An 18118-nucleotide genomic window follows, 5' to 3' on the forward strand; every position below is an offset into this window, starting at 1 on the left:
TGTTGATTCTGTGCTCGCTGTGTTTCTCCTGTACAGGTAACAGTGAGCAACTTATAATTATATTAAGTGTGTAATGAACAAAAGCACTGCCAAGAAACAGAACAGAGTTAACAGAGTTAACAGAGTTCTTTACACAGATACAGAACTTCTGATAGAAAATCAGCTCACACTCTGTTAGTTTAGAATCACCACCGTAGACTTTCAGATCCCATCCTGGTGCAGTGGCGGGCTGCTGCTGCTGATAATGTCACCTGGCTCAGTCGGTCTTAGCAGGCAGAGGACTGTGAGGACAGCTGAGAATGAGAATCTTAACACAGATTGGTATGTTCCACCCTGGTAGCACAACAATGCCCTCAAGGTTAGAGCGGCCCTCTGAACACGAGGTGTGAAAACCCGGTTACGATGAGCGCAGGGCAAGATGGCGGACGCAGGTGGTCATGCTTTCTCCGGCCATACGGGAGCACGTTACACTTTCCCTAAAGCACATTAACTGCTCTTATGACCTGATGTGCACCAAATGAGCAGCAAAACACTGTAAATACACCATATTAACACAATGCGGCTACGGTTTTAGCTGCACCCCCGCATGATGTCAGTAGGTCAGCTGCTTTAGTCCAGACTCCGATCTGTCAACAAGTCTGGGATGATTGTGTGTATTGACTTGTTATCCTTGGACTTTTCATAGTGCTGCGGTTTAGAAGAGTTGGATGTGTCCAACATTTGGTTTAGGATCAAATAAATCATCCTCAGCCTTACTTTGTTTTTAGCACTAGTAGCAAGGATCCGTTGCAGGAACTCGGGGTAGACGCAAAGTGTCAGGTCATCATGAAAGCTTTCACTCAGCGACCCACAAACTCAGCAAATTTAGCTTGTTCACATGTACCAGACAATGTTGCATGCCCTCAATGACTCTGGAGGATAGCGCCGCCTGATGGCTCACAGACGGCATAACTACTGAGTACAGAGCAGCAGAGCGGCACGCAGCGAGCCTGTGAGTCTGAGCTCAGGGCAAAGAAACATTGGTGAGGCCTGCTTGACTTGTATCTGGTGATTTGTCTGTATTTCCAGCACCTGCAGCCAAATACTTAGACTTTTCTTCTATTGATATCTTTGAACGCATCAAAAAATCTCACTGCAGACACACAGATTGAGATCCAGACACACAACTCTCCACACACATGTACAAATACTTCTGCTACAACAATGCCCCCGTACATACACCTCTATGTCATCAGGGCACGATGAAGCTGTCCTGCAGGTCGCCAACATGACAGACACCAGAAACATGTCGGGAGAACACGTCAAGAGCAGAACCTTTAGACGGAAGTACAGGACAGCTGAGAACTGGGACCATATGTAGGGAGAGTTATGTGGAGGCTTATAAGACTGCTGGAGTTGAGGAGCCGGCGTGCGGAGCAGTCGGGTGTTGAAAGGATCTCGTTAGACAGTGCAGAGGTCTTGGAGGAGAAGATTCTTCACCCTGCTATGTCTGAGACGAGTTATCGCTTCGTAGACAGGATCGCTCTTTGCATGGTGCAGAAATAGCTCTGCTGATCCTCATGACGGCTGCAGACACTTGTGTATTCAAACTACTTCCTCAGCCGCGATGATGCATCACATACGTGTCTATAGAAGCTAAAATTACCCCTTCAGTGTCTTAATTAGTGGAAATTAAATCAATGATGGTTAAATGGATGTTGAATCATGATTAAGACATAATTGACATGAGCTCATAAATGCTGTGTTAGCTCGTGTTTAATTGATATAATTATAATAATATAATGGAGACTGGAAACATCACTATTTTTCTGGATTTGCCATCAAACACGTACACATACATCATAACGGCTGCCAGTTCTCAGAGGGACAGATGACACTTAAGCTCAGCCGAAGGAATCTCAAAACAATTTCACAGGTTTATCTTTGTCCTCAAGGGTAAATGGAAGGAAACAATGCCAGGCCAACAAGAAGGAGTGTGGAGTTACAGTACGAAGCAGCGGTTTGTGCCAGTATATAGGGTGGCGGCCTGAATGACAGCTGCACCGGGGGTGATGTTCACACTTTGGAGGCTGAGTGTGAACATGCGGCAAAGGAAACAAAAGCAACGACTTAAGTAAAGGGCCTCGGTTTGATATCATTCCCATCATCGTGTGTCAGATGGATTGTCATTAAGAAATAGCTGGGATGCAGACAGAGACAGTAAGTGTCGGGTTGGCAGTCCTGCGTCTGCTCAAGGCTAAGTTTGACACCATGCGTCACATGTCTTTGTGGTCAGTCTCCGTGTGCCAGGGACATTTGTAGTGGCTTTATGAAAGCCACGTGGTCGTCAGCTCAAGGACAAAAGGAAGGAAACAACGGGCCATCAACGCCTCTCAGCCTGCTTTGTTTTCAAGACATTGTGTCGGGAAGCTTACAGCCGGCTGGTGTTGGCACCCAGAGGAGCAGCGTCACATTAAGATAAAGGTTCAAATATTCATCAGACATATGATAAAAGATGTGAAGGTTTGATCCTCAGTATGTTATTAGAAGACACAAAAATAAATTTCTCATACTTTAAATGCATTTTGACCACTTACAATAAAGCGAAGGTGTCATTTTGTAAACAGATTAAAACACAAAATGTACCTGCTGTCCAACAAACCTCCGTCGTCCAGATCAGGCCAAAATACCACAAACTTTAATCCCAGATGAGCCTCTGATTCTCACAACCCAGCTCCATCCTGGATGAAGGATCAGAGACCATACATGACGTTTAACTAAAAATAACTAAAAATAAACCTGAAACAAATGAAATACAAACAGAACAAAACCAAACAAGCCAGACAGCGAGGGAACCGGGTGGCAGCCATCTTGATGACACGTCCAGGCTGTTATTGCAGGGTAACAAAAACCTTTTTTCCCCCTAAAGTTGCCTCATAATAAGGTATAAAAAGCATTTTCTTCACAGGTTCTACTTCTACTATGCATTTGCATGCTTGCAGCAGTGCAACAACACAGCTGACTGGATGTTTCCCAGTTTGTTTTTTACCAAACACATGATGAGCTTTTTGGGGGGGAGGAGATTAAAATGTGTTCTACGACCACCATGTTTGGCATTATGGGATTAAGGAGGTCAAAGATTTCTATTCAGGAGTCTAGGTCTGTCTTCTATCAGCATCAGGAGGATGTGAACGACTTTGACAACGACCAAACTGGGCACATGAGTGTTAGAACTGGACCATGCAGCTGGAGGAAGGTGACCTGGTCGGATCAATCGCCAGGTGTGTTGTTTACCTGTAGTAGAGACGGCAGCAGGAAAGGAAGAAGATAAGACAGACGCTCTGTGCGATGTTCTGCTGGGAAACCTTGAGTCCTGGCATTCATGTAGATGTACCAACTAGCTCATACCTCTTCATGTCAACAGAAGTGGCCTTTTTCAGCGTATGCTAATAATGCCACACTGCCAACATTGTTCAGGAATGGTTTGAGGATCATGACAAAGAGCTCAAGGTGTTGACTTGGCCTCCTGTTTCTCCAGATCTTCATCCAGATGAGCATTTGTGGGATGTGCTGGAAATACATGTCCAATCCATGGAGGCACCACCGTGAAACTTACAGGACTTAAATGATCTGCTGCTGTCTGATACCACAGGACACCTCTGGAGGTCTGTGGAGCCCATGTGTAGAAGCATCAGAGCTGTTTTGGCTGCACAAGGAAACCTACACGACAAATGGTAGATGGTAAATGGTCTGCACTTAAATAGGGCTTTTCTTTACAGTGTTTTCTTGTTCACACACACTTTCATACACCAATGGCGCCAGAGCTGAGCAAGGAGCTGCTGCCATTGGGAGCAACTTCTAGTTCAGTCAAGACAGGCAGTTTTAAGACTGTAGCTCATCAGTTTACACCCAATATGGCCTTTAAACTCTAATTAAAGATGTTTACTCTACAAACCAGGACAAAATGGTCTCTCCTGTTTGGTACCTTTTGATATATGTTCTGGCACCGGCCTCAGCAGCCCTACAGGACCCCGGCATGTGAAGCCTCGAAGTGTTGAGGGCGGGACACAAGACAGCTGGGAATGAAAGTGCTGCCCTTGATGTGTTGAGGAGTGGAGCGCCGGGTGCAGACAAACCAACTGTCAAGACTCACAAGGTCGCAGTGAGCCGCGAAGTGTGAAGCTGTTAATGTCAGAAGGGCTCGTGCGCTTCTTGAGGAGGTCTTCAGGTGGTCCGGCCAATAAACACATGATTTAAGGATCTGGTCTGGTAATGTGACAGTAATTACCAGCGCTGACCCCGTTGACGTTAATGATGTGTCCACGGGGGCGGGTGATAAGTGTTCTGTGGCAGCTAAACGTATTTATTCACAGTATGGATGCTGAAACCTTTGAAACAGGCAGCTGTCACGGCCCGATGGTTTATTATAGATGGAGGAGGGTCAGCCGAGGTCCACCGGGAGACAAAGGAGATCTACGAGGAGTAATCCAAGTCAGAAATTCACAGGTTTATCTTTGTCTTCCAGGACAATAGAAGACAGACAATGCTAGACACCCAGATAGGCTTTCTGTAGCAGTGACGTGGCTTCTTCAGTTTAACAGAGTTTAGACTTTTACATATTATTATTATTATTATTATTATTATTATTATTATTATTATTATAAATATGCTTTTTCCTGAGCAGCAAATAAGAACATATCCACATTCACACTTCCCACAATAAAATATGTTTAATGGTAATAAACATATTTAGTTCATTATAATAAAAACAACACCCAGGTTTCATGTGTCGGCTAAAATATTTCAATATTTTCACAGTTTGCTGGCTTTTCCGTCACTTGAAGAGCAGAACTAAAATAGATGCTGATTTAGGAGCTGCTAATGAGCTTCAGGTTGGATAGCCAATGGATACATTACAGTTACACTGGTCCACACCTTTATCTCCAAATACAGATGTTCCTTTTTTGATCCTTTGTGTTGCTGCTCCGTCCTTATAGGGCGGCTGTAGCTCTGCCTCCTGGATGTATAAAAAGAGGAGTTCAGAAAGAGGAGTGAGGACAGGAACAGAGCATCTGCAGGTAAGCACATCTTTGTTTAAGTTTTAAGAGCCATTTAAAGCCTTGTTTCAGTTTAAGTTTAACCACCACATGTACTGAAAACGCTGCTACTTCTGCTTTTCTAGAAACCCAACAGACCAAATCTATCTAGGAGGAGAGGAACAAGGGACAGGTGAGGGTTTAAGTGAACAAACTGGACTGAGAACAATTAGGTTCTTGTGTTCTTTGTGATAGTTTGTAGGTAATTTGAATCACTGTCCTTTCACTTCATAATATTCTCCTACTTACTCATCCTATGATTTAACTAAACTACTAACTAATTCCTGATTCCTGTATTTCTTTTCAAATGATCGTATAACGCATTCAAGTGCTAATTCAGCGACTGTGAAACCTAAATGTTTTCTGATCACATCCTTGGTTCACAGCTTTCAAGATGTCCAGTGACTCCATCATGGCGGAGTTTGGGCCTGCGGCTCCCTTCCTGAGGAAGTCAGAGAAGGAGCGCTTAGAAGCCCAGACCCGAGTCTTCGACATGAAAAAGAACTGTTTTGTGCCTGATCCTGAGGTGGAGTACGTTAAGGCCCTCATTACCAGCAGAGATGGCGACAAAGTCACCGTTGAGACTGAGCTTGGAAAGGTAGGATGTTTACATTGACTAACAGGTGGTTGTGATGATTAACTAACACGCTGGCTGCCAGACATTTAAATTGAAATGTGGTAAATGGTTTCAGACTGCCACCCATAAGGAGGCAGACATCCACCCTCAGAACCCGCCAAAGTTTGACAAAATCGAGGACATGGCGATGTTCACCTTCCTCCACGAACCTGCTGTGCTGTTTAACCTCAAAGAGCGTTACGCAGCGTGGATGATCTACGTGAGTCATGGACACAAATCCACACATCTCTGCACAGCATCAAACCTTTGGTCCAATCAAACAGTTATGTTTTTTTGTCCACAGACCTACTCAGGGCTGTTCTGTGTGACTGTCAACCCCTACAAGTGGCTGCCAGTGTACGATCAGTCAGTGGTCAACGCCTACAGAGGGAAGAAGAGGAGCGAAGCTCCTCCTCACATCTACTCCATCTCTGACAACGCCTACCAGTACATGCTGTCTGGTATGTTCATGTTTGGTGTCACATCTTCAACACCATCCAAAGATAGAAAACTGTCCTAACATTGTTTTGAATCTTGCAGACAGAGAAAACCAGTCCATCCTCATCACGTAAGTCACTCCTCACACGTTATATTTCTGTTATGAAGAACATGTGTGTGCTGCTAAGTGCTCACTAAACATGACAGTTCTTTTGATTCCCAGCGGAGAATCTGGTGCAGGAAAGACTGTGAACACCAAGAGAGTCATCCAGTACTTTGCCAGCATCGCAGCTGTTGCTGGCAAGAAGGATGCCAGTCAGGAGAAGAAGGTCGGTATCATTTATGATAACACAAACTTGGTAAATGTAGTTTTAGGGACAAAATTTGACATTTGTGACATCCACAGGGCACCCTGGAGGATCAAATCATCCAGGCCAATCCTGCTCTGGAGGCTTTTGGAAATGCCAAGACCATCAGAAACGACAACTCCTCCAGATTTGTGAGTTGCCTCATTAGTCTCTTTATTAAAGATCAGATTTGCCCAATACAGCTTCTTTTACATTTTCTCATCACTTCTGATGCTTCAAATCTCAGTTTCTAAAACATTAACAGTGAGTTCAGAAAAAATGCGAGAACTTTGGTTGTACTTAAACAAAATCATGTATTTCATCTTTAAGTATCTGTTTTAAGGATTTACTTTTACTGCATCTTACAGGGTAAATTCATCCGAATCCACTTTGGAGTCAGTGGAAAGTTGGCTTCTGCTGACATTGAGACATGTGAGTAACATGAGCAGGATCATGGCCAACTCATCACAAATCAAACCAAATTACTGAACTTTTAAAAGAACAGAAACACCTTCCCAAAGTCCACATGGTGCTGTTTCAATTTTCTAACAAGACACTTCACCAATAGATGACATGCAGCAGATATTTTATAGTTTAATGGACAAACATTATTTTGTCCTGTCCCAGTTTAGTGAGATCTCCTGCAGATGTCAACAGAGCGTCATACAAATGCTGTTGTATTTCTACAGATCTGTTGGAGAAGTCCCGTGTCACCTATCAGCTCAAGGCTGAGAGAGACTACCACATCTTCTACCAGATTCTGTCTCAACAGAAACCAGAACTGCTGGGTGAGTATTCAGTGAATCACAGGACAGCATTGTGTCTCAAGACATCTGACATGCACATAGGCTGGAACGTTTCCTTTCATTGACAGAAATGCTGTTGATCACCAACAACCCCTATGACTACTGCTACATCTCCCAAGGAGAAACAACCGTCGCCTCCATCAATGATTCAGAAGAACTGATGGCGACTGATGTGAGTGAGACCAGGACAAACTGTCGTACACACTGTGGGTTCATATGAATTTCTCTCCTATTAGGTTGACTTTTGATCCCTCAGGACAAAGATCAGATCAACAATCATAATAGAACAAAGGTGCCGGTGTATTGTCTGGGCCACACCCTGATAATACAACTCACTGCTGTTATATAATCACATTCCATGAGTGAGATAAGAAAAAAAACAATTGAAAGGCCCTCAGTGAGTTAAAACTTCCAACACAGGAGCTACAGCCAGTAAAAATACACATTATGAGCAACTTTATCTAAAATACTCAATAAATAGGAGCATTAAAGAAAACAATACAGTTTCACAACTAACTCAGATGCATTCATATTGTTTTAGGAAGCTTTTGATGTCCTGGGCTTCACCCAGGAGGAGAAGAACGGCATTTACAAGCTGACAGGTGCCATCATGCATTATGGAAACATGAAGTTCAAGCAGAAGCAGAGGGAAGAACAGGCAGAGCCAGACGGCACAGAGGGTAAAGGCTCAACAGTAAAACACTAAAACGATGCTTATTAGTGTTGTTTAATAAGAATAACTACCACTAATTGAAGTCAACTCAGGTAGTAAATGCTTCTGCTCCACATCATCCTCAGACACTGACAAAGTGGCTTATCTCATGGGCCTGAACTCTGCTGACCTCATCAAGGGACTGTGTCACCCAAGAGTCAAAGTAGGCAATGAGTGGGTTACCAAAGGTCAAAGTGTGCAGCAGGTGAGTTGTAAATCACACACTGCAACGCATTCTGCTCATTAATCAGAATAAAGTAAATATGAATGCTGATGTGGTTTATTGTTGTCCGTTCTTAGGTGTACTACTCCATTGGTGCTCTGGCCAAGTCAGTGTATGAGAAAATGTTCCTGTGGATGGTGGTGAGAATCAACCAATCCCTGGACACCAAGCAGCCTCGTCAGTACTTCATTGGTGTGCTGGACATTGCTGGCTTTGAGATCTTTGATGTGAGTTTTCAAGGTTTTGTGACGTCTGACGTATTCATGAAGGTACAGAATCTGTATTTGAAGGCTGACTCGTTTTTTTTTTACTATGATTTCTAGTTCAACACCTTTGAGCAGCTGTGCATCAACTACACGAATGAGAAGCTGCAGCAGTTCTTCAACCACCACATGTTTGTGTTGGAGCAAGAAGAGTACAAGAAAGAGGGCATCGTGTGGGAGTTCATTGACTTTGGCATGGACTTGGCAGCCTGCATTGAACTCATTGAAAAGGTGGGTGTTTACAAATCATACTGCTGAGGCAGTGTTGGTGTATTGGAGACTGACCTGCCATCTGTCTGCCCCTCCAGCCCATGGGCATCATGTCCATCCTTGAAGAGGAGTGCATGTTCCCCAAAGCCAGCGACGCAACCTTTAAAGCCAAACTGTACGACAATCATCTGGGTAAAAGTCCCAACTTCCAGAAGCCCAGGGTTGTTAAGGGGAAGCCAGAGGCCCATTTCTCCCTCGTTCACTACGCTGGTACTGTTGATTACAACATCACGAACTGGCTGGAGAAAAACAAGGACCCACTGAATGAGACGGTGGTTGGACTCTATCAGAAGTCCACTCTGAAGCTACTCTCTTTGTTGTTTATGGGTTATGCTGGTGCAGAGGCAGGTGAGGGCTCTTTGACTCTGCTGATTATTTTCACCCTTAAGTTAATAAAATCACAATAACACTTACATGTCTACAACTTACATACAGCCCAGGATTCAGGAGGCAAAGGAGGAAAGGGAGGAAAGAAGAAGGGTTCTTCCTTCCAGACTGTGTCTGCTCTGCACAGGGTAAAATATGAGATTTGTATGTCTGTGTCCTTGGTTGGGCAGTACGAACATGTTGTTTACGTATTATGAACATTTACAGGAGAATCTGAATAAACTGATGACCAACCTCAGGTCAACTCATCCTCACTTTGTACGCTGCATCATCCCCAATGAGACGAAGACTCCCGGGGCGATGGAGAATCCTCTGGTCATGCACCAGCTGCGCTGTAACGGCGTGCTGGAGGGCATCAGGATCTGCAGGAAGGGATTCCCCAACAGGGTCCAATACGGAGACTTTAAACAAAGGCAAGACAAGCAGTGACTACTGACTGTTCCTTCACACATCTTGTGAACACTTGAACACATCATCAGCAGGGGTCTTTGGGTACCTTTGGTCTTTAAACAATAGACAACGTTGCCTTGGTGACCCAGGGTTGATGAGTTGCCCCTGTTCAAACACAGTCATCTGCTTCTTCTGTGGCAGCAGTGATGTTTCTGATGGCATTCTTCCTGTGCAGATGTGTCCCAGTTAAGGTTGGCTGTAGAGGTTTCAGTAGATGGTAACTATGCAGGTTCTTCAAGCTTGATGGCCAAACCAGTGTAAAAATCCTTGATGAACACATAATGGTTTCAGATTATAAGCTCTAAGGTGTTCTGTCTTCCATTACATGTGTTTCCAACCTTTTAATGCTATTATGGTTGTATTGTCTCAGATATCGCATCCTGAACCCTAATGCTATTCCTGAGGGACAGTTCATCGACAACAAAAAAGCTGCAGAGAAACTTCTGGGCTCGTTGGATATCGATCATGAGCAGTACAAGCTGGGACACACAAAGGTTGGTTCTGCTGCTACATCAACCAAAAGATCAGGGCTGAAAAAAAAAATATAAAAACTTCTCTGCCACTATCAGGTGTTCTTCAAAGCTGGTCTGCTGGGCGTTCTGGAGGAGATGAGAGACGATCGCCTCGCGCTCATCATTACTGGAATCCAAGCAAGATCCAGAGGGCTACTCGCCAGGATCGAGTTCCAGAAAATTGTCGAGCGCAGGTTGGTCCTTTATTCCTCATAAGTATCACAGAAGACCACGCTCAAAAATGAGCTCAAACTCTCTGATGTCGTCCACAGAGATGCCTTACTGGTGATCCAGTGGAATGTGCGTGCCTTCATGGGTGTCAAGAACTGGCCCTGGATGAAGATGTTCTTTAAGATCAAACCTCTGCTGAAGTCAGCTGAGACTGAGAAGGAGATGGCAAACATGAAAGAGGAGTTCACCAAGCTCAAAGAGGCTTTTTCAAAATCTGAAGCCCGCAAGAAAGAGCTGGAGGAAAAAATGGTCACGCTTCTCCAAGAGAAGAATGACCTGCAGCTCCAAGTCCAATCCGTAAGATCAGCCGGACGGCTTTCCTAATAAAATACACACACCAATGTAGTGATTTACAATATCGGTTTAATTTCCTGTCTGTAGGAGCAAGACAATCTTTCAGATGCTGAGGAGCGCTGTGAGGGTCTGATCAAGAGCAAGATCCAGCTCGAGGCCAAAACCAAAGAGCTGACAGAGAGGCTGGAGGATGAAGAGGAGATGAACGCAGAGCTGACTGCCAAGAAGAGGAAGCTGGAGGACGAGTGTTCAGAGCTCAAGAAGGACATCGATGACCTGGAGCTGACTCTGGCTAAAGTGGAAAAGGAAAAGCATGCCACAGAGAACAAGGTATGAAAGAGATATAATCATTTTTGTATTAACAGCTGCCCAAATGACAAATGATGAGGAGTTTTATTTACACACCAGACTGAACACTGCCTCTGTGATCCGTTTTTTAAGGTGAAAAACCTGACGGAGGAGATGGCAGCTTTAGATGAAATCATCTCTAAGCTGACCAAAGAGAAGAAAGCTCTCCAGGAGGCTCATCAGCAAACACTGGATGACCTGCAGAGTGAGGAAGACAAAGTCAACACTCTGACCAAGGCCAAAGTCAAGCTGGAGCAGCAAGTGGACGATGTCAGTACTTCAAGCCTAAATTGTGATTAAATCTCAAGGTGTTGTGAGAAGCTTGTGTAATAAATGTTGGGATTGTTTCCTCTTTTAGCTTGAAGGGTCATTGGAGCAAGAGAAGAAAGTGAGAATGGATCTGGAAAGAGCCAAGAGAAAACTGGAAGGAGACTTGAAGCTCACGCAAGAAAATGTGATGGATCTGGAAAACGATAAGCAGCAGATGGAGGAAAAGCTCAAAAAGTAAATCAGATCTCTAAAAATCGAAAAATGACACATGGTACGAAACCAAAACAGATTACTAAGGTGCCACATTTTGTCTCTAAATGTAGGAAAGATTTTGAAATCAGCCAGCACCTCGGTAAAATAGAGGATGAACAGGCCATGAGTGCTCAGCTCCAGAAAAAACTGAAGGAGTTACAGGTAGGTGTTTAAAATCAGGGTTGTTCTTCTTTTGTTATGATTATTCCTACTTGAAATGTAAAACGACTTGGTGAATTTCATCAAGGCTCGTATTGAAGAGCTGGAGGAAGAGCTGGAGGCAGAGCGAGCTGCCCGAGCCAAGGTGGAGAAGCAGAGAGCCGACTTGGCCCGAGAGCTGGAGGAGATCAGCGAGAGGCTGGAGGAGGCCGGAGGAGCCACCGCTGCCCAGATCGAGATGAACAAGAAGAGGGAGGCAGAGTTCCAGAAGATGCGCAGAGACCTGGAAGAGGCCACGCTGCAGCACGAAGCCACCGCTGCTACGCTGAGGAAGAAGAACGCAGACAGCGTGGCTGACCTGGGAGAGCAGATCGACAACCTGCAGAGAGTCAAACAGAAGCTGGAGAAGGAGAAGAGTGAGCTGAGGCTGGAGCTGGACGACGTGGTCTCCAACATGGAGCAGATCGTCAAAGTCAAAGTAAGATGTCCAAACCAAACAAATCTTTGTTTGAAACACCGCAATATAATAGTTTGACATTCTTGGAAATATATTAATGAGATCAAAAGATGGATGTCCTTATTACTTATTAATAATAACTGTACAGCTGGACATAGAAACCTCAGTGTCACTGTAACAAGTCTGATGTTCAGCAAGAAATAATTACAGAACATAACGCCTCACACACCAGAACTTTAAAAAAAAACAACTTTTCTTTATATATACATCTAAAGAAAAGAGATATAACCAGGAAACTTATGTAAATAAAAGCTGCATTTAGCCTTTAAACTTGAAGTCAAAAGGGATCCCCAAGTGCCTCTGCATTCCTGCTAATGGCCAGCAGGAGGCGACTCTTCTGGTTACAAAAACAAGTCCAATAGTTTTCATTTGATTTAGGACCTCGGCTGACATTTTCCGAATGAGTTTAAGGTCTCAGTCACTCGTGTCAAGTCTCCTTCAACATGGTTTGATGTAAACTATGGTACCAATTAGAGAACAGTAGGCAGTTCCGCCCATCCAGTTTCAAAAGACCAAGATGGTGACACTGAAATGCAAAACTCAAGCCTTCAGAACCGTAATGGACAAATCAGTGGTTGGCCTCATGGTGGCTGCGTCCATCTTTTATAAACAGACTCTGGGTGGAAATGAGTGAAATAAAACCTCCTGTGATAAGATCAAACTTTTAATGTGTTTAGTACTTTGGTTTTTACTTTCAAATCCCATCAACCTCAGCTGTATTTAGTGTAAATTATCAAACGTTAGCATGCTGTCATGCTAACCTGAGATAATGAAGATTTATTTGTCTGCTATGGAGTACTTTGGGTCAATGTCTGCTTAACATGTTAGCATGCTGGCATTAGCCTTCAGCTCAAAGTGTCACTGTCGCTAGTTACTGTGTTTACCTGCTTACAGTTTTTATGCTAAGCTAGGCTAACTGTTTCTTGGCTCTAACTACAAATGCGAGAGAAATTTAGTTTTCTCATTTAAATATTGGTTACAAAGTAAAAATGGATTTCCCAAAGTAATTGAGGATGATTTGCAGACGTCAACAACGCCATTCATCTCTAGGAAATTCTAAGTTTAACCGTTTTGCTGAAACAGGACTCAGGACTGGAGAGGTGCAGAATATACATACATGTTTTATTAAACCTCTTTTAAAAATGACGGGTTTGGACAGACACAGCATTAGTCCTCAGCAGACGAGCTGCCTGTCAGGTGTTGCCCTGTAGGTCCAGTCCTCTAATGAGGAAACAAGGACCTAAATGTCGTCAGTCCTCTGCTGCTGTGTCCCTTCACAGATCCTTACTGTGGAGCGTTCAGGGTGTCATTTGCATGGTGTGGGCTGTTCATGTGTGGTGTACAGCATCATGATCCCTTTCCCCCTCACTTTGGTCCCTGCTGCCAGACTGAGCCCCAGCGCTGCTCATGGTTTCCGCCGCCTCATTAGAAGGCCGCTGGGCCTCAAGAGTATTGTGCAAAAACTGACAAGCAGCTCATTTGCTGTGACAAGTGGGCTGCCTAGTTTTTAAACATTCGGTGTCTGTCAAATATTGTGATTTTCAAAAGGACGAATTTATTATAAAAAATGATCTCTGTTCTGTGTGGAATCACGTCTCCTGTCGAGTTTTGTCGAACCCGTGTGACCTTTTTCAGTCCCAGCATGGTTAAACATACGATGTTCTTGGCTCCTGTCACACAGAAATAATGTTTAAGTCAGATGGATTCTAGGACTTACATCATCCTCTCATTCAGGCCAACCTGGAGAAAATGTGCCGCACTCTGGAGGATCAGATGAGCGAATACAAGACGAAATCAGAGGAGTCCCAGCGTAGCATCAATGACTTCACCATGCAAAAGGCAAAGCTCCAAACGGAAAATGGTAACAAATCTAAAATACACTTCTTTAACCGTTAAAGATACACACCAGTAGATTAGTAGTTGAGCTGTTAGAGAACGTAGGATAGAACATTTGCAAACTAAACCTTTATTGTCCAGGCGAGCTGAGCAGGCAGCTGGAGGAGAAAGACTCGTTGGTCTCCCAGCTGACCAGAGGCAAGCTGTCATACACTCAGCAGGTTGAGGACCTGAAGAGGCAGCTGGAGGAGGAAGTCAAGGTACTTCTTCAAGACCTACTGATTTTTAAAATGCAGAGCCCAGTTGTCTGACAGCAAAGCGGCTTGACTTCATGTTCCTTTATTAAAGGCCAAGAATGCACTCGCCCATGCGGTGCAGTCTTCTCGCCACGACTGTGATCTGCTGAGGGAGCAGTTTGAGGAGGAGCAGGAGGCCAAAGCTGAGCTCCAGCGCAGCATGTCCAAGGCCAACTCTGAAGTGGCTCAGTGGAGAACCAAGTACGAAACTGATGCCATCCAGAGAACAGAGGAGCTGGAAGAAGCAAAGTAAGAACTGGACTTTTCTCTGAATCACCACTAAAAGAACCATCTTCAGACAGTTCCTACATTCTCCCCGGACATGGTGATGGTAACCCAATCTTATCTTACACTATACTGTTTCTATTAGGAAAAAGCTTGCTCAGCGTTTGCAGGATGCTGAGGAAGCTGTTGAGGCTGCAAATGCCAAATGCTCCTCCCTGGAGAAAACCAAACACCGGCTTCAGGGGGAGATTGAGGATCTCATGGTGGACGTGGAGAGATCTAACGCTGCTGCTGCAGCTCTGGACAAGAAACAAAGAAACTTTGATAAGGTGATATGACAGGAAGAAAAACAGTTTACCTACAAAAACAAGTAAATGTATGAAATGACTTTGACCTGTCTGATATGTGATCAGGTCCTTTCTGAGTGGAAGCAGAAGTACGAGGAGTCTCAGACTGAGCTGGAAGGAGCCCAGAAAGACGCTCGTTCTCTCAGCACTGAACTCTTCAAACTGAAGAACTCCTACGAAGAGTCTTTAGATCATCTGGAGACCATGAAACGAGAAAACAAGAATCTCCAAGGTAGGGAGATATCATTTGAACATGATCTGTCTTTTAAGGTACACTGACTACAGTTAATGGTAAAATGAATGAATGTGCACACAACAGAGGAGATTTCTGACCTGACTGAGCAACTTGGTGAGGGAGGAAAGAGCATCCACGAGCTGGAGAAGATCCGTAAGCAGCTGGAGCAGGAGAAGGCTGAGATACAAACCGCTCTGGAGGAAGCTGAGGTTAATATTTCTTCATCTACAGGCACCATTGTGCTCCCATTATGTGTCTTTTGTCTTCTGCTACGAGAGAACAACAGTGATTTTCTGTCCACAGGGTTCCCTCGAGCATGAAGAGGGTAAGATCCTTCGTGCTCAGCTGGAGTACAACCAGGTGAAGGCCGACATCGAGCGCAAGCTGGCGGAGAAGGACGAGGAGATGGAGCAGGCCAAGCGTAACCACCAGAGAGTGGTGGACACTCTGCAGAGCTCCCTGGAGGCCGAGACTCGAAGCAGAAATGAAGCTCTGAGACTGAAGAAGAAGATGGAGGGAGATCTCAATGAGATGGAGATCCAGCTGAGCCAGGCCAACAGGCAGGCATCAGAGGCCCAGAAGCAGCTCAAAGGAGTCCACACCCACCTGAAGGTCAACCTGAACACTTCAAAACCTACGACAGAGCAGACTGTTTTCACTTTCTTTCACTAATTCCTGGAAATGCAATATTTTTTACATTCTATTTGACAGGACTCACAGCTGCAGCTGGACGACGCTCTCCGTGCCAATGAAGATCTGAAGGAGAACATTGCCATGGTGGAGAGACGTAACAACCTGCTGCAGGCCGAGCTCGATGAGATTAGGTCTGTGGTGGAGCAGACTGAGAGAGGTCGCAAGCTGGCTGAGCAGGAGCTGCTGGACGTCAGCGAGAGAGTTCAGCTGCTGCACTCACAGGTATGTCACCGGGCCACAGCTTCTGCTCCACTTAGTTTTTAATAATTGCACACTTAAGTTCCCTAATCTCCTGAGCAGAACACCAGCCTGCTGAACCAGAAGAAGAAGCTGGAGGGTGACACCTCTCAGCTCCAGAATGAGGTGGAGGAGGCTGTGCAGGAGTGCAGGAATGCTGAAGAGAAGGCCAAGAAGGCCATTACCGATGCAGCCATGATGGCAGAGGAGCTGAAGAAGGAGCAGGACACCAGCGCCCACCTGGAGCGGATGAAGAAGAACATGGAGCAAACCATCAAAGACCTGCAGCACCGCCTGGATGAAGCCGAGCAGATCGCCATGAAGGGTGGCAAGAAGCAGATCCAGAAGCTGGAGGCCAGGGTAAACATTTCCAACCTCCACAGTGCTGCCTTACGGTACCGGTGTACACTATGCTCTTACCAAAGTGGTGTCTTTAACTTTCTCTTAAGGTGAGAGAGCTGGAGAACGAGGTGGACATGGAGCAAAGGAAAAGCAGCGACTCAGTGAAAGGTGTTCGCAAGTACGAGAGACGCATCAAAGAGCTGAGCTACCAGGTACAGACTCAGCTCCTCTGTGATAAACATCCACCAAAACGATACCAAACTATGCTTTAACCATCAATGTGCTGATCCAGACAGAGGAGGACAAAAAGAACATGAGCCGTCTGCAGGACCTGGTGGACAAACTGCAGCTGAAGGTTAAATCCTACAAGAGGAGCGCGGAAGAGGCTGTAAGTAAAACCACCACAGCTGTCGTCTTTATGATAGAGAACTTCATCAATTCACCAACCTCTAATTTGGATTTTCAGGAGGAACAGGCCAATGTCAATCTCGGCAAGTTGCGCAAGTTACAGCACGAGCTGGAGGAAGCAGAGGAGAGGGCCGACATCGCCGAGTCGCAGGTCAACAAGCTGAGAGCGAAGAGCCGCGACTCCGGAGCTAAGGTCGGTCATCGGGCAAAGCGGTGCGATGTTGATGGCACGGTAACGCTAAGTGCTAACTGATGTTTTCTCTTTGTACAGAAAGCTCACGATGAGGAGTGAAGCCTTCCACCGAGGCCTCATGAACACACAGCAGTTAGACGGTAGTGTCGTAGCTTTCCTTTGTTCTCCATGCAACATGAGCGGAATAAAGAATAAATGAGTTCTGAATGCATCCCCGTTCTCTGTTGTGAGTTAATATCATGCAGAACGTCCCGACAACAGAAACCAAACAGGAACACTGAGTTGTTCTTGCACAAACCTTTGCACGTTGTTTCTAGAGGACGATCCTCGGCCGGCGCTGCTGGGTCGGTTGTTTGAGCAGCTGACTGCACCGCTGAGAACGAGCTCCAACAAGGCTGAGAACAGCTGCAGGTGGCTGAAATGTACTAAACGTCCTGATTAGTGCAGAGAAAAGTTAAATATGACAGCATTCTCAACACGAGTTCAACAGCTGACTCAGAACAGCAAAGACAACACAGTGAATCAAACTTAACCACCAATGGATCTTATAAAGCTTCTGCCTTCCTTTTACATAGCTGTGTTATCGATTGCTGGTAAAAAAATATTCTCAAAAATAAGTTTTGGCATTTGTTCCTTCTCTTGCATCTCTGTGCAAAATGACAGAAAGCTGTTTCCAAATTCAACAGCGGAAAATGGAAAGTTAATCTGCGGTCACCTCAAATCTGACAAAAAATCCACTGTTTTCCAAAATACAGCACAAAGAGCGTCTTGTGTATGACTTCATGCTTCTTCCTCCTTGCTGTAATCCATGAATCCATCAGAGGGCAGTGCAGTCAAACGTCTTTAAAAGCAGGTGATGGCATGAGATGCACCATGTCAGCAGTGGATGGTGAACAAACAGAGATGGAAAGGAGGAAGTAAAACATGGCTATGGCTGTTTTTTTTTCCCACGCTAAATATTTGTGGTAGTGCAGAAGACTAACATGTGGTGAAACGATAATTACTTTATAAACCGGCTTCCTGATGTGGACACAGTGGAATGAGGCCAGGGTGAAGTTAACTGGAGCATTCAGAATCCCAGTATTCAGTTCACTTATAAGCTAATATCATAAGAATATACATGATGATATCAGTCA

At 44.9% G+C, this 18118-nt stretch overlaps 1 protein-coding gene across 1 annotated transcript; it reads left to right on the forward strand.

Annotated features, from left to right (window-relative positions):
• The first annotated feature begins 4993 nt into the window (after positions 1–4993).
• Positions 4994–17193, forward strand: LOC103365363 (myosin-6-like). Its single transcript, XM_008292789.1, has 39 exons — positions 4994–5057; positions 5162–5208; positions 5462–5673; positions 5768–5911; positions 5996–6152; positions 6232–6259; positions 6353–6458; positions 6536–6628; positions 6845–6908; positions 7166–7264; positions 7351–7454; positions 7824–7962; positions 8081–8199; positions 8295–8444; positions 8541–8711; positions 8789–9098; positions 9186–9265; positions 9345–9550; positions 9958–10081; positions 10157–10293; positions 10372–10627; positions 10712–10954; positions 11066–11242; positions 11331–11476; positions 11566–11656; positions 11742–12131; positions 13905–14031; positions 14148–14266; positions 14355–14551; positions 14673–14856; positions 14941–15106; positions 15194–15318; positions 15413–15721; positions 15821–16024; positions 16103–16399; positions 16489–16593; positions 16674–16769; positions 16848–16982; positions 17061–17193. Exons 3-39 carry the CDS (start codon positions 5470–5472, stop codon positions 17079–17081), a joined length of 5823 nt encoding a protein of 1940 aa, XP_008291011.1. The 5' UTR covers positions 4994–5057; positions 5162–5208; positions 5462–5469; the 3' UTR covers positions 17082–17193.
• Positions 17194–18118: the final 925 nt, after the last annotated feature.

Source organism: Stegastes partitus, unplaced genomic scaffold (genome assembly GCF_000690725.1).
Source record: "Stegastes partitus isolate 25-593 unplaced genomic scaffold, Stegastes_partitus-1.0.2 Scaffold832, whole genome shotgun sequence".
NCBI classification, from domain to species: Eukaryota; Metazoa; Chordata; class Actinopteri; family Pomacentridae; genus Stegastes; species Stegastes partitus.